The 17,071-nt window shown below is 40.0% G+C and overlaps 1 protein-coding gene and 1 long non-coding RNA gene across 4 annotated transcripts; one reads left to right on the forward strand and one right to left on the reverse strand.

Annotated features, from left to right (window-relative positions):
* The first annotated feature begins 410 nt into the window (after positions 1-410).
* Positions 411-9,391, forward strand: LOC146499389 (forkhead box protein M1-like). 3 transcript variants are annotated; one of them, XM_085137832.1, is made up of 9 exons: positions 3,478-3,733; positions 3,896-3,938; positions 4,198-4,640; positions 4,828-4,973; positions 6,267-6,458; positions 6,569-6,697; positions 7,226-7,274; positions 7,408-7,580; positions 7,793-9,391. In XM_085137832.1, the coding sequence occupies exons 3-9, from the start codon at positions 4,238-4,240 to the stop codon at positions 8,507-8,509; spliced, it is 1,809 nt and encodes a 602-aa protein (XP_084993958.1). In that variant the 5' UTR covers positions 3,478-3,733; positions 3,896-3,938; positions 4,198-4,237; the 3' UTR covers positions 8,510-9,391. The 3 variants fall into 3 exon arrangements, with proteins under 3 accessions (XP_084993957.1, XP_084993958.1, XP_084993959.1); XM_085137831.1 differs by lacking the exons at positions 3,478-3,733; positions 3,896-3,938 and adding an exon at positions 411-889; XM_085137833.1 differs by lacking the exon at positions 3,896-3,938.
* On the reverse strand, positions 8,550-17,014 carry LOC146499390 (uncharacterized). The gene is made up of 2 exons (XR_014870179.1): positions 13,347-17,014; positions 8,550-13,154 (listed from the first exon to the last, which is right to left on the reverse strand). It is a non-coding gene; the product is annotated as an uncharacterized LOC146499390 (long non-coding RNA).
* Between the last annotated feature and the right edge of the window lie 57 nt (positions 17,015-17,071).

The following is a 17,071-nucleotide window of genomic DNA, read 5'->3' on the forward strand; positions in this document are numbered from 1 at the left end:
CCACAATTCATAGCGCGGCGGTGGGTGTGGATAATTTTGCCGCAAAATACGGCAGAAGGGAGCGGCCGAAAAGTGAACTGTCAAAAGTAAGTACTGAATATGACGTCACTTATTCATGTGCGAATGTTTAATAACGAAGAACATTAAAACATTGCTGTTGGCCACATGTCGGCAAAGTTATGTGACACTAGTGATGTTTGTACTTTCAGCATTAACTTGGTTTTAAAGCCTCTACTTCTAAATATACATATAGTCGACCTTAATCTTACAGAGAATCTGATGATTTTATGGATAATTAAAGTCAGTCATATATCCACAAACACAACAAGCTGAAAGTCAGTGATATATATATATATATATATATATATATATATATATATATATATATATATATATTAATAATCTGACAATACTATAATATTGGCCATATTATATTTACATTACCATAGTGAGATGACTTTAGTCTCATGAACAACATTAACTAATTATTATTTACTAGCTAATCTTAAATGACTGTTCAGTACAGAAATGAAGCCCTTGAATCATGTTTTACGGTCCTGTGGATCAGCCTCAGATACTCAACTAATCAAAGTGATGTCATGACAAAAATGAATGACCAACAAAACATTTTTCTCCTTCATTTATGTCACACAAAGCTGTATGAAACGTGTCTCGCGGTTAGTATCATGGTTGCTAGGCAACCTGAACAGCGCGACGAAGCATATACTGTCCCATTTCACAAGCCTCTCACTTCCACACTTCTCGTACTTATAGTACGCACCGTACGTAGTACGCGTAGTGCGCGTACTTCAAGCGTGCAGACCCTGAAATGGGACACAGCCACCTACAGCTCACTCTTTCTTCACTCCCACATGGGGCGGCAGCTGAGGTGAGTTTCTGTTTGAGTCTCCTGAGTTCATGTATCATTTTGAGTTCCGGAGTGACTTAAATCACACTTTGTTTCCTTTGAGAGTCAGCAGTCCACGTGTGTCTTTCCCTACTGATTATTCAAATAAAAGGAGAAACCTGTGATTGATGACTGTTCATTCTCATTCTGATCGGATGAACCCATGATGGTAACAATCTCCAACCTCCTCTGAGCCTTCCTTCAAAACAATTATATATGCATCATTAATTTTTTTGCGCAGTGAATGATAACAAGAAAAACTCCCTCTCAGCTTGTTCATGGCCAAAAAATGGCCACCTCCTGTTTACATTCACAAAGGGCTATAAAATTGATAAACTTGATTTATTAAACTAGCACCAGTCCTTGTCATGAAAACCAAAATATTTTTTAATTTAGAAATTATAACCTTCAAACCCATATTTTAATTTACAGCCTTGAACTTTCAGTTGGAAATTCAATTCTACCCTTCTGTCACACAAAACCTTCTCCACTTATGTTTCTACTGAGATTTCTAATTTCTAAAAACACAACAATGATTGGGTCTTGGATTCGTTTAAGGGAATCGTTTAACGTAGTATTGCATGGCAAGATCATCTCCTTTCAAACAGAACAAAAGGAGTAAATATATATGTTTGTGGAAGTGTTTACTAAAACTATACAAAAGCTTACAAAAGCAATTACACAATTATTTACAATATTATGATATATAAAAATGAGCAGATATTTATATCTCATTTAAAAAATCACGAACATAGTAAAAACCTGGCTATAGTGACAACCCTGCTGTAAAACAAAGCAGGTGAAATTAGGTAAAAATATGCATAAATAAAGAAGCTTCCTACGCAGCACAGCAGATTGAATTTGAATGTTGCCAGCAGCACTGAAGTAGAGACTAAAATTAGTCAAATTCATTATCCATATAGAAATGACACATCAAATTCATTTTACATCACAGGCTGCATACAGCCCACTTTGGTCTGAAGTGGACCGAACCAGTGAAACTTGATAAATGTGTAAAATTAAAGAAAAACTTTTTTCTATTTGGTATAGATACAGACCTTTCTGTAGTAAATAGCAGAAAATCTAGAACTATTTTGTCCAGTGGGCTGGATTAGAGTCTTTCCCGAACCGATTCTGGCCCCTGCGCTTTATGTTTGATACTGTCGGATTATAATATTATTTTATGCCATGTTAGACCCCTAATTAAAGATTGTGAATTATTATGTAGTTTTAGTTTGCATTATTCTCCTGAATTAGAAGAAGGTGATAACTATTACATTTGGTAAACTGATTTGCATTATATTAGACTGCTGATTTATTGTGAATGAATGATATTGTTTTATGATGCATTATACTGTGAGTTATAAGAAATACTGTTCACAGAAAGTCATCGCCTTATTTGTCTGGTTAGAAGAGAACAGAGCATACTGCCCCATCTCAGCAGGAGCAGATAAACAGGGAGCCAAGGTCGTAGCTAAGGCGCTGTATGTGAGAAAGAATGTGAATGTTTAGGCTTTTATGATTAGGTGGGGGCCACTAGAGGCTATAAGAGTTTGATCAAGGCTCCACCATTTTGAGATCTGATGCTGTCTGTTGTATGGTGTCCATCTCCCACGCGTGTGTTCATTAAATCATCGTTTGACTTGACCCGGCCGGACCAGTGTTGTTATTTTTGGTTTTTCCTCTTGTATCCATCCCCAATATTTGAATCCGTAACAACACCCCTGAACAGCTCATCAGCAAGCAGACCCAAAGGGAGTACGCATTTTGACAATAAAAGAAGCCAGGTGCCTGCTCGCCTGTGTCCAACACTATAAACACCACTCTCCCTGTGATAAATGTTAGGCATACGTAGGTACTACACACTGCACACATGACTCACATCACTGTATACAGATTCCCAAGATGCTATCTGTCTTCTCTCCTACTCTGGCCCAGGAATGGCCCAACTGCTTCCCTCCTTTAAGGGTAAGACTGTGCCGTGATGCTGACACTTTTCTTTCATCCCCAAAGGATGTGTGCGTGTGTGTACTTGAGAGTCTTGACAAGTTTCTCTCTTTGTCGTGGCTTCAAGAGAAGGCATCCGAGTGCAGTTATTTACCCTGAGTAAAGACTTCATGTGCTTTTGCAACATCAGTGTTCAATCATGAGAAAGTGGAGAGGGGACGCAGTTTCCTGCCCCCAACTGCGGGGTCTAGTTTGGTTGTGTCAACACTGTCCAAGCCTGTGGTCAGATCAAAAGTCGTCTCTAGTGTAAGGACTACAGTTGGATATTTGGTGTCCAAAAGATCCCCACTTCCTTTTTCCCATACCCTGACCCCACAGCTCCTCGACCCCGAGCAAAGCTGGATCACGTGATCTCAGTGGTTCGACTCATCAGAGGCTTAAAAATGAGTTTTAAAGAAGCAGGAGCGGCACCAAGCTTCAGTTTTTGGATGTAACCTGTCATGCTTTAGTGCTCTGCACAGATTTCAGCTTGTGGTTAATGATGCAACCTTGCCCCCAGCTGAACCAGCAATGACGTTACACTTGAAACTCTGTCATTTTTCCTTAGGAACAGCAGAGGGCGCTGTTGTTTATTAGATAATCAGGAGACTTGCTTACACTCAACATGAACAAATCCTCATCACTATATTTTAATTACATTTATTTGTTTGTCGGGATGGTTCTGTGGTTCCCAGGATAGCGTAGAATGTCTGGAGTGAATGTACAGCGATGCTGTATGTTTTACCGCAAATTATGTCTAAAGTTGTAATTTGAGTCTATTGAAGTTTTCACTAGAATATATTTTGACTTGTTACATCGGGAAAAATACTTAACTTCAATGTAAGTTATATGGTAATGTTTCATTAATTGTCAAAATGGTTATCCAGCCATAAGTTTCTCGATTACCGTAGCTATTACGAATATCCTGGGAACGTTTCATACAGTTAAAAACATTGACTAACGTCTTTTGTTCCACAACCTGGAAATCGTCGCTAACCGAAGAAAATTAGCCGCTAAAGTGAGGAGTTGACGATATAAAAAGAAGGTGCGGACCTTAGTTTTATCTAGATAACATTTAACCCGTTTAGCATTAAATGCTTAGTATTTTATTATGATCAGTATTTGAGCTAAATCGGGGAGTTTTCCGAGTTGATCGAGACTGATTTGCTGTGAACGGACTTGGTGGCTAACAACAGTAACTGACTTGATAATTTCCATCTTCCAGCGAAACGTTACCGTTACTGTTAATTCTTGTTTTAACAGTTAATCTTCGTTGTTCAGGCTCGTTTGTATTTTTTGTGCAGAATACCTCTGAACAACTTGGCACATGTCAATGATCTGACCATGAGACGGAGCCCGACGAGACCCCTGATTCTCAAAAGAAGAAAACTGCCTCTTCATCAAAATGCGACGGATTCACAGCCTGGAGAATCAGGCTCCAAAGATCCGTCAATACCAGCTGTCGTTCAGAGCTTTCCTGGTGGTATCCGCATCGTGAACCATCCATCCAAGTCTGATACTCAGGTGGCTGTCAGTCCCGAAAAAGAAGAAGTTCAAAGTGTTATTGGGGCCCTCACAGCTAAAGGCAATGAATGCGGTGCCCAGGGCCCAAACAAGTTCATTCTTCTGAGTGGGAGTGGCAACAAGTGGGACTATGGACCTGATCCTCAGTCTGCTGCTGAAGCGGCTGCTACAAGGAGTACAGAAGGACATAAAGTCAAAGCTGAAACTACACGCAGTTTCCCAGGTGACAAACTTCTAACTGAAATTAAACCATGTACGGAAAAAAAAGTGTTTTTTTTAATGTTTAGGATAATACTTAAAGTATAAGTTTGGAATTGAGTGCTTGTTTTTCTCTCTGTCTGATTTGATAATCTGTATTTAACTCCTCCTCTGTTTAAGCAACAATGTTTTTTCCCCTTTTACTTTACTAGTGAATAAGGATGTAAACTGCGGTCCCTTTGACGACAGCCTTACCGACCTTCAGTGGTTGGGTAGGATGAGCACATGCGCCTTGGAGCCAAATTCTACAAAGCAGCTCAGCGGCAAGAACCAAATCCCTTTATCACAGACTTTTCAGGTTCAGTGCTTTTTCTTGTCACCTGTTTTTTTTTCTTTGCCCTTTATGTGCCAACACAACAATAACCCCAGACATGTTGCTTTATGTTCCCTAAACACACTTTCTTAACCAGTTAGTCATGGCTGTGATTTATAGCAATAGTAGTCTGATTGCAGAAAATAATAATAATATTAATAATATTATTATTAATAATAATTATAAACATTATGTGCAATAATAATAATAATAATAAAAGAAGGCACAGCAAGCTGGATGGAAGAAGAGGATTGAAGTGACCGTGCAGAAGACGTAGTGCTTAACAGCTTAGAAAGGTAAGGACGAGCAAGGTTATGAAGGGCCTTGAAGGTGAGTAGAAGAAGTTTGTATATTATCCGGAATTACACAGGGAGCCAGTGAATTCCCTGAAGAACAGAGGTGATGTGCTGGTAGGAGGGAGTTCTGGTAATAATGCGGGCAGCGGAGGTTTGAACCAGTTGAAGCTTATGGAGGGATTTTTGGGGGAGACCATGCAAGAGAGAATTATAGTAGTCAAGTCGGGAGGTAACGAGACTATGGACAAGAATGGACGTAGACTTGGTGGAAAGAGAAGGACTTAATATGTTAATTTGCGTGGATGAAAATAGGCAGAACGGGTGAGATTATTGAAGTGAGATTTATAGGATAGTGAACTGTCTATGATGACACCAAGGCTCTTGATGAAGGGAAACCTGTGGAGTTGTCAATGGTGAGTGAGAAATGATTTGCCTTCAGTAGGTTGGTTTAAGTGCCAATAAGGAGGATTTCAGTTTTATCCTCATTGAGCTTAATAAAATTAGAGCTGAACCAGCATTTTAATTCAGATAGGCATTCTGTAAGGGAAGAACGTGGGAGGGAGGAATCAGCCTTGCAGGAGAGATATAACTGGGTGTCATCAGTAAAGCAGTGAAAATGAAGATCAAATTTGTGGAAAATGGTACCAAGAGGGAGGATGTATATTGTGAAGAGAAGAGGGCCTAAGACTGAACCTTGGGGTACACCCGAAGTGACTGGGAATAGACGAGAGCAAAATGATTCAAGTTGAATAAACTGGGATTGGTCAAGAGATGTGATTGGAACCAAGCTACGGATGTGTCAGAGATGCCAAGAGAGGAAAGTCTGCTTAGAAGGGTGCAGGAGAGATGAAAGGACTGAGCTCAGAATGTTGAGAAGACCAGAGTCAGCTCCAATTAGAAGTTCATTAGTGAATTTAAGTGAAAATAGTTACACTGTCAGATTTATTGACTGTTGTTTGTTTGTTTGTTGTTTGTCATATAGGCACACAATACACATACCAGAGCAGAAGCTCCTGAGCAACCCATGTTAAAGAGGCCACCATACTCCTACATGGCCATGATCCAGTTTGCTATCAATAGCAGAAAGAACAGGAGGATGACCCTCAAAGAGATTTACATGTGGATTGAGGACAATTTCCCTTACTATAGAGATGTGGCCAAACCAGGCTGGAAGGTACTTTAGAGCTGCTGAAAGTGTGATATGTTTCCAGCTCTGCAGCAAGCAGCAGTTTAAATCTTATCTAGAAGCATCTCAATACTTTTTCTTTTTATTTATAATTGCAGAATTCCATCCGCTATAACCTCTCTCTGCATGACATGTTCATTCGTGAAATGTCTCCAGATGGTAAAAAGTCTTTCTGGACTATCCGACCTGAAGTCAATCGATGCCTCACACTTGATCATGTGTGCAAGGTGAGTGCAGCTGACTCATTGCTTTTACATCGGTGATATCTGGGAACATTTGTGTTACTTGGCCTGAATGTTTTGTTGCAAGAATGCTTGTTAAATGCTTATTGTGTTACCTTGTGTTTATGTGATTTTCCTTGAATCCTTGTTTTTCAAATTTTTTTTTTTTCATGGCTGACACCTTGAGAGTGTTTTGAGATTCCTCATGTTGTTTTTCATCTTATTTTTTTCCCCCTAATCTCACTTCACATCTCTCTCTGTAGCTGGGCTGTGATCCAGTGACTTCCACTGTTCCTGTGCCAATGCTTTTACTGGCTAATCAAATAAGACTGATTTACCCCCTTTCTTTTTTCTTTTAGTTCTTCAGGAGCCATCTTCAAATCGCACTCATCGCAGCAGTAAGCCGAGAAGGGACAAAAAACCCAGAAGGTTCATGAATCCGGCTATCAAGGGCCAAATTTACAAGTGTTGTTAGGTGGCAGCACAGTAAGGCTCCTAACTGATATAATTTCTGTCTCATCTTACTTTTCACAGCACCAAAAGAGGACACTTCCAGATGCAAGAAAAACACCAACTAGCTCTGGTGAGTTAAAAGAAATGTATGAGTTGTTTTATAAATTTGAGACTTGAGAAAAGTCAGAGGTTGGCAAACAAATAGAAATTGCTGTTTAGTTTGGAAATGTGTAGTGCAATGTTGTTGTGTTTTCTGTGTTCAGAGAGAAAGATGAAACCTCTTTTGCCTCGAACTGATTCCTACTTGGTGCCCATACAGCTCCCCGTGACTCCTTCTGTCTATCTGCCATCCGCTTCTACCCCTTTTCCTCCGCCCTGCTCCCAGCAGAATGGGAACAGTTCACGAGGAACAAAGAGAGTCCGCATAGCACCGAAGGTAAGGAATTTCTCATATGTATATTTCAGCTTTTTAAAAATGTGTTGTTGTTGTTTTACTTCATAAGCTATGCAAGTTGCAAACTGCTTTTCAAAACAAGAATTTCTTGGAACTCCCTACAGTTTACATTGACAACATTATGTGCATAGAGATGAGTATGAACTTCACCCATACCACTAAGATTTTAATGGGAATGGTTGCATGTCTGACAGGTGACACAAAGTGATTCCCCAGCTGTGATGATATCTCCTCAGAAGAATACAGACTTTAAGGTAGAAGTGAAGGAGGAGCTGGTATGTGTTCCAATTAAATGTGAGACCCCCAAAGCTCCTCCAAAGAGACAAGCCAGCAGCTCACGGCACAAACAGTGTTTTGTTCACCCTGTGAATGAAGAGCCTGTTCTCCTCTGCCACGAAAGTAATTTCTTTGACTCTGGCGTAGCCTCTGATGCTTCGACATTCCATTTAACCTCGTCCACCCCCAGCATGGCACCTTCTTATGTTGCGTCTTTTAAAGTGACCGCAGTGGGCAATGGAAGCCAAAATATTCTGCACTTGAGCCCTATTTGTATACCATGTGGTCCCACAGTTACTCCACAACACGACTACACCACCTTCAGCTTCAGCAGCACTCCCTTTAAAGACTTGCCTCTGTTTAACTCCCCAAGAGAGCTGCTCACATCTGCTCCCTCCAGAGTGACCGGACCAGCAGAGTTGCCCACCGAATGCCTCAAAAGTAGCTGCTCCAGAGAGCTTCTGCAGGGAGGCAGTTCCACAGCAGCCAATCGCTCAATCACAGAGGGCCTCGTCTCGGATACCGACAAGAACCTGAGCGAGATATTGGTGGATGTTAGCTTCTCTGGTCTGGATGATGACGACTTTGGTATGGCGAACATCAGCTGGTCTGAGTTCATCCCTCAGTTGAAGTAGCCAGAGGGCCGAAATACATTCTATGGCTAAGCAGTGTCACCTGTTTCTTTCCCCCTTTTTTTTCTTTGTGTAAACACTACGTGATTAGGCCCACACCAAAGCAGCAAGACAGAAACAAATCTAGATCTGACACTATTTAAACCATCCGACTTGTCCATATTGAAGAGGATTTCTCTCAATAGAAAGCGAGGCTGTTGATGTAGGAAGAAATTTCTAGTGCTCTAGAGTGCTCTAATTTACTCTGGTTGTCAAATATTCAGAAGCATATCTATGATTATACCAAAACAAGTTCAAATAAGGCCCACTTGATGCTGTCATTTTAAATTTCTTATTGGAGACTTATTCAGACCTCCTTTTTGCAGTAGTTTAGGAGCTTTTAGCTTCAAGTTTCTTTTACATTTGCTTTGCTGCTGGAGGGTTCTGGCTACAACATGAGGGGGAAAATGTAACATAGTTAAATAGATTGCAGGGATGCTCCAGTTTCAATTACCGTTTGATGTTTTTTTTCTTTGACTTTTTCATTCATTGCATCAATCAATAATTGCCTCAGTATCACTTCCTTTTCTTTGAATTTCTTCACATATTTGGGCCTCTTTGTATTTTATGGTTTTCCTATTTGGTCTTATTTATCTGTTTTCTTGAAGGACATAAATTCATTTCTTTAAGTAATTAATTATATGTGTCAACAATTAATTACATTTTGATATAAATAAATAAATGTGTCAAAAATTAATTAATTAACCCTCTGAGTTTGTCAGTCATTACTTTTTACGTCTTTAACCCTTAAAACACCAGTTTGTTTGTACAATGCACTTGTTGGAAGACAACCTCAAAACTCACCATTTCATATATTCACAATGCTACTGGATTAATGGAAGACTCTGGGACATGTAATTGATTAACGTCAACATTGATTATCTTCTATTGTTATTTTTGTGCAGGGAAAGCAAAATAGATCAAACTATCTTTCAGCTTGTTTGTTTGTTCACAAATTGAGAAAATCATAAAATGTTTTCCGAAATAACACATGCAACCTGATTTATTTTTAACCATCACTGCAGCTACATGTATAGCAATAATGAACAGTATCAATGATTTTTATGCGATATTATATTTTTGTGCCGTTACAGAAAAACTGAAAAACTCTCTCTCAGCATGTTCATGTTGTTTACATTCACAAAATGCTATAAAATTCAAATATGGCTAAATGATGGCTAAAGAACCAAACAGGACAGGCAAAAAACAAAACAAAACATTTTTCTACTTTGCCTGACTTGATTTTTTAAATTAGCACCAGTCCTAGTCGTGAAAACTAAAATATTTTTCAAATTCAGAAACTATAGCCTTCAAATACCAGTCAAATTACATATTACTACTAACTTTTTAGGAAAAATAGCAATAAAGTTCAAATTATTTCACCAGAAATGGCCATTTAATGACCAAACGACCACTACAATGAGCAAAATTTGTATTTCAGTGTGTGTGTGCATCCTCATTAGCAGCAGGATGTGCTAACCACAGTAGCGTGGTCTTTGTAGGCACGCTTCCACAGCTGGATAAAGTGGCTGCTGTTCTAATCCTACAGGTGCACCTTTTGCATCTTTTTCTCATTTTGTTGGTGGGCTGTGGGTCACACTCTGATTCAGACTACTGTATCTCGGGATCAGTGGCAGAAGCGACTGATGAGCATCGGGGACAAAGCTATCTTGCAGCTGCTGAGGTCACCAGCATGCACCCCAGCTCTTCTAGGATCACTCTTCATTTGTAGATTTTAAAGGACTCCCACTCTTGTGAAGTGGTTTCCACGGGACAAAGGCATTATATTCCAAGACATCCAGGAGATTGTAGAAAAAAGCTAGCAGCCAGCAGCTAGTTTTCCTTCAACAACTCAAGGTGCCAACATCCTGCCTAGGTCATCCACACTGGACAAGCTGGGGAGGTAGCTTTGCGTTGTTTCCCCTGATTGTGCCAACAAGAGCCAGTTTTCATCTGAGGAGTTTCTGTGCCAAGGTGAACCCCCTTCCCTTTTTTACTTTATAATAATATGTGTTATATATGTTATAAAGAAGTCAAAGGTAGATCTCAGGCTGCTAACACAGAGAACTGCATGTAGGGTGGGCCATGGGCACTGGATTTTAAAGCAGTTTCTCTTCAGTAGTGGGACCCACATGGTTTTCCCTTCATGAGAGATCCACTCAGTCGCTGACTCCTTGTTCTCAGAAAATGCTACTATATTCTTTGCCATCAGGTCTTCGGCGTCGACCTCTGTGTCAGTAAAGTCACAGTGCCACCTGTCACAAAGACAAGAAAAAAATATGTTAGCAATCTGTCAAAAATGCATTTAAATAAAAATTACATTGCTATTAGGCAAATAAACCGAATTCACAATGTTAGATCACGTTAAATCATATGGTCAGCACACCAGACTTCTCTGAAGTCATCAATGGATTTGTCATCTTCAGTAAAAAAAAAAAAAAAGTATGTGCTTTAGTATTTTTTTTCTGATTACTTGTATAAAACCTGTCCAATTATTCACAGTGGACACACCACATATTTGCACATCTGGATCACAAGACACCCATTAAACCACCCACTCATATAGAACCTAGCGGCACTGGTTCAACTTGACATAAAGCGTTTGTGTGTGTGTTTGTGCGTGTGGTGTCCTGGTTTTCCTCGCACACCAGACCTGGAGCGTTTTTCCTGGTTTTTCCTGGTTCGCTGGTTGTTGCGTGAGACTAGCGGTTTTTGATACGGGCGACATGGGCGGTTGCCCAGGGCGGCATCGTGGTGGAGGGCGGCATCACGGGCATCGGCGAAAAAAAAAAGTGCTCGAACTCATGCAGCCCCGACGTCATGCCAGCGCATATTGGGAATGGCATAGGCACCGATCGGTTTTCTATCGCCCATTTGCTGGGAGTAAGGCCGCCCTCCGTTTGCGAGGTGCGCCTGGTGCTTGCGGCACAGGGAGGAGAGAGCGGAGCGGCGGGCGATTCTCTGGCTGGCTGGAGCAGCCTCTAATAACCAACTCGCAAAATAAAACTAAATAAAAACAAACCAACAAACACGAAAACACCAGACATTATGATACAGACTTATAATTTTCACCGATGATTTTTTTTCGAAATTCTATACGCGAAAAGTGAGCGCGGGAGCCCTCGGTGCGCCTGCTTGCACTAATAAATACAGATCACTCAATTATAAATATCAAGGATTAACAGAGGGGATTATAAATAAATATCAAGAAATTGACAAGAATATTACAGAGTAGAAAAGAGCGTGTGTAAAAAGGGTGTAACTATTGCAGTGTTTACAGTGTATTAGATGGAGGAGTTGTACAGGGAGATGGCCAACAACAGCGTGGTGTCCATTAACTGCAGGACTAAAACTAATTGATTAATTGCTGTATGCCAGTTTACAGAAGTTTAGAAATACTAAATCAAGACTTAAAATATGACTTCAATTGAGACTCCAAATGGGAGTATTTTGGAAAAAAAAACAAAAAACAAACCCCAAAAACGCATGTTAGCTTGAGGAGTTAACAAATTGACAACAGCTTAAGGAAAACAAGTATCAACTGTAATAAATAAGTAAAACATATAATACTAACCATTTTTCGCACGCACGACGTCGGGTAGGATGAAATAATAGGCGTGTACTATCAACACCGAAAACACGGGCGTTTTGAGCTGTGCGCATGCGCAGTAACAACAAGTAGGACAGTTTGATAGGTAGGGTGTTTTGTCAGAACACCTGTTCAAAGCATTATGTTCTATGATGTAATGCGCCATTCGGTTACGTCACAGTGACCGAGCGCTGCCTTTGTTTCAAAAGGCATAAATACCCTGATACACTTACCTATCGACAGAACCTGCCAGCTTGATATATTTAGATAGATATATAATGGTTTCGGATTCGTCTTCGTCGTCTTATGACAGCAATGAGGGTTTACAAATGAACGCCCTCATTGAAAGTAAAACATGTAAATACATGGTAAAAAGGCTCCTCGGAGAAGGAAGTTTTGGGCGAGTGGTGCAATGCGTAAAATTAGACACATTTGAAACGGTAGCTGTCAAGGTTGCTAAAAGGGAATGCAACAGGATGGCTTGGAAAGAGGCCACGGCTGTAAAAAAGATCAGTGCTTTGGATAAGGATCGGTGCAATTTGGTAAAGTACTACGAAGTTTTCGAGTACAAATATTGCTCCTTTATTTCAATGGAAATGCTAGACATTAGTCTGCATGATTTCATGAATCAAAGGTATTGCAATCCACTGGCTCTGAATGAGATTCGGGTCATTTTAAAGCAGATGTTTGTGGCTCTTACCGCTTTAAAGAGCATAGGTATAATGCATGCGGACATCAAACCTGACAATATCATACTTGTAAATCAGTCTCAACAGCCGTTTAAAGTTAAACTTATTGATTTTGGTTGTGCCAATCATCCTGCAGACATTCCATGTGGCGCCATAATTCAGGCCCTTGGTTACAGGGCCCCTGAGGTCATGTTGGGCATACCTGTGACTGAATCGGCAGACATGTGGGCTCTTGGTTCTGTCGCAGCTTTTCTCTACTTGGGCTACCACTTTTTTCCCAGCAAGTGTGAATATGAAATGATGCGAGGTTTTGTTCACATGCTTGGTCAGCCTAATGAAAGAATATTAGAGAAAGGGAAGCACAGCAATAAATATTTCTGGAAGAGAAAAGGGATAATGAAACACACATGGGTAATGAAGACACCAGTTCAGTATTCAGTATCTACAGGCATTGTGATCAAACAAAGTAAATCAATCAAAGACAAGTTCACATGCATGGAAGATTTAGCCAAACACCACTCACAGCCAAACACAGAATCCGAAGTGAAAGATACACTGGCATTTTTAAGCCTGCTCAAATGGATGCTGTGTATGGATCCTGTAAAAAGAATCACACCCGTTGAGGGTCTGGGACATCGTTTTATTACGATGAAACATCTTCCTGAGGACCCTGCAATAGATTGCTACGTGGAGTCATCCCGCATGAGCATGAAAGTGTGCCCACCCCTCAGTCTAGAAAATGAAATAGAAAGCTTTGTTACCTCAAGTGAAATCATAAAAAACAGAGAACAGAGCAGTAAAGGATCTAGGCTGTCTTACTCTTTTGCGACTGCAGCTGAAATCCAAAGAAACCGACAGAAAAGAGAAGCTGCACGCATAAAGAATCAGACTGCATTTAGGCTTGCATGGCATGCAAAAGATGACATGTCTTGGAAGCTACGTGTCAAACAAAAGCCTGGGATGACCCAAAAACAGCTGGTAGAATCTTTCTCTAAATCCAGTGATTCTTGCACGGAATGTACAAGTTCCTGTAGCTGTACAAGTACAAGTACAGACAGCGGAGAAGGATCAGTCAACGCAGAGCCTCCTAAAGGTCGGACTTCATTAGGGAAAAGGATCAAAAACTTTTTCTTAAGGCTGTTTCGCAGTTCTTCAGATATTGAAGAAACTTAACATCAACCTTCCCCAACCGGTCATGGCAGAGGACCGCCCCTTCTTGAGCCTGGTTCTGTCACAGGTTTCTTCTTGTTAAAGGGGAGTTTTTCCTGCCCACCGTTGCCAAAGTGCTTGCTCATAGGGGATCATCAGATTGTTGGGGTTTCTTTTTTATATTGTAGGGTCTTTACAGTATAAAATGCCTTGAGGCAACTGTTTTTTGTTAAAAATTGTTTTTGTTTTTTAAAAATGTAAAAAATAAAATGTAACCAACTTTAATCAACTCTTACTCTCAAGGTTTTGTTCTGTTTTTTTGTCGCTGGTGTCACTGTCTCTCGGTCTGCCACTTTTTGATAAGTGTTAACCCGATCTGCTTCAAACTTGGATTGCTCGGGACCCTGGTAGCTCCAGAGTTGATTTTGAGGTGACTGGATACGGGCTGGTATCAGTACTGCCGTTATTTGTTCTGTTCTGTGAAAATAAATAGCCAACTCTAGTTTCCACTGATGCAAATTACGATTTCTTGCAGTGAAGTCATAACAACAACCAGTTTAAACTAGTTTATTGCCTGGATTTTGATATTTAATTCTACCTTTTATATTTATTTAGGTTAACAGTCTAATCATATTCTGATTCTTGACAATAATATGCTTTTCTTGTCACATAATGAAAAGGCATACAATTATGTATTCACACAAAGTTAGACAGTTCAAATGTAAATGAAGGTGTAATACACTGATTACAAATCATTTAGCTGTACCTCATTATATAATGACTGTAACTTTTGTATGTTCCCTATCTCCTCCTAGACAAGTGGACACATTTTGATGAAACTTTGCTCAAAGATGGCCAACTTCTGCATTTCATAGAAATCCCAAACATTTACATTTAACAGTTCAACTGTGCACCGAATGAAACAGAACGCCAGCATTCACTCATGCTCATGTCAACTCACACACATTTCTGAAAGACTTGCTTTGTGTGGGATGCTCATCTGATAGCTATATCAACAAGCCTTTCCACAGCCTGCCTTTCTGCTTGTTTGAATCCTGACCTTTTGCAGGGGCAGCATATGAAGCGTGGTTTGTTTACCTGGTGTGCAGTGGCAAATGGACTGGTTCTTATATAGTTTTTTTTCTGCGCTATACAAGTCTCAATCACCAACTTATACAAGCACCTGTGTTTTATATAGTTTATATGGTTTTTGTTTTATATATGTATTTTTAAAAACTAATTATTTGACTTACATGCCGCCATGGCTCATGCTGCAATGCATTCTGGGTAGCTTGTTCAAATGGGTTGCACTCAGAACCCTGAATTGAAGAATTCAGAAGAAACTTCTACCATCAGTTTTGCTCAACTTTAAAGCCACAGCAATGATGACAGATCCACAATGTGCTAATTCATGTCCAGTGCTCTTACATTCAGTCAATTGGCTCCAGCTGCCGTCTACACCTTTAAATTACATTCTGGTTTCTACAAGTCCTGCTGAAAAACCAGTGTCCTTTTCTAGCTAAAGCAGGGGTATCAAACGTATGGCCCGCGGGCCGGATCAGGCCTGCAAATGGGTTTCATCTGGCCCCTGAGATGATTTTGTAAAGTATAAAATTGAGATGCAATTTTTCAATAAAAGAAACTGCTGGGTTCTGGCTACCTTTACCCTGGGAGCCGGTGTAGGCACAGGAGCAAGCTGGACCTCTGCTGCTCCCACCCGAGGAACTGAAATGGTGCAGGAGTCAGCAAGGTCACAGTTGCCCTCACCCGGGGAACCAGAACAGGCACAGGCAATGACTGGGTGCCCGCCATACCCACCCGAGCAGTTCTCATGTCTGTCAAATTTATTATATGGATGTGGTGACAGTGTAAAGACTGCCTGTAGTTGTGATTTCCAGACAAATTTTGGGAGCCGTTTTAACATTGGACTTTGTGGAAGAGTTGGATGGAGGAGGCTGTGCATTGGTGACATTTATGAAAGAACCATAACATCTACTACAATAATAATAACATTGGATGAAAGAGGGCAATGATGGCTACGTTTTGAGGGTAAAATGATGGCTATAGACCGAATGCTGTGGACACAGCAGCAGTTGAAAGAGAAGATTTTAAGATCAATTTTCCCCTGCTTCCACTCTAGCAGTTGAACTGTCTCATTCTAACCTCCAACAATCCGTCCCACACACACCCATTATAGACTCTGAAACGGATGAAAAAATGCATGAAACTTAAACTGGAACTGAAGTAAAAGTATAAAGGATAATAAAAGATAAATATAAGCTGAATAGTTCAATGTGTTGACTTAATTTTAAAGTTTGAATGGAGTCTGTCGGTCAACGTATGTGGAAGTAGTTGGAGTTGAAAGAGGAGTAAGTTGAATGAGAATCTGAAGATTCTTCCATTGAAATACACTATAGATCTTTGCTGAATAAAGTTGAATAATTTTTAAAAATATATAAAAGTTAAAAATGAGAAAAATACAAGCACACATGTCCAAAAGAAGATGAATCTAATGGTGGTTGAATGGTGTTGAAGGAGATACAAAAATGTAAGGAAGATGAAAAGTAAATATCACCCAGAATACCTGTTTCCACCGGTATTATACAAGAGGTCAATGCGACAATATTTAAAACGGCCTTTATTTTGTTTTTTTTAGATTTACAAACACAGGAACACGTGAAATCAAACGCCAAACACACGTACATTCTGTTCCCTGCCATTGTGAAACAACAGCAGAAACTCTCCGATCCAGTGTTGCCAACTCCTCAGTAAGGAAAATCGCTATTGGCTGTCCTAAAAGTCGCTAAATCACCTATCACCTAATTTGCATAATTGATTATGCTAATGTAACTGTAATCTATGTTGTTGGAGAGAGAAATAACATCGTGGAAGAGACATAAAGTGAGTAAAAAACGTCCTAAATGCATTTAGAATTTATTTAGAACTACAAATTAAATTTATTTTAGCAATTATTGTTTTTTTAATGTCACAATTCCAACCCTGCTCCTTTACCCGGGCTTGGACCGGCAAAAGTGACCCGAAATAGGACCCGAAATAGGCACTCTGGTGGAGTTACTTTATGTGTGTGTGTTTTAGTAG

This window comes from Neolamprologus multifasciatus, chromosome 17 (assembly GCF_963576455.1).
Source record: "Neolamprologus multifasciatus chromosome 17, fNeoMul1.2, whole genome shotgun sequence".
NCBI classification, from domain to species: domain Eukaryota; kingdom Metazoa; phylum Chordata; class Actinopteri; order Cichliformes; family Cichlidae; genus Neolamprologus; species Neolamprologus multifasciatus.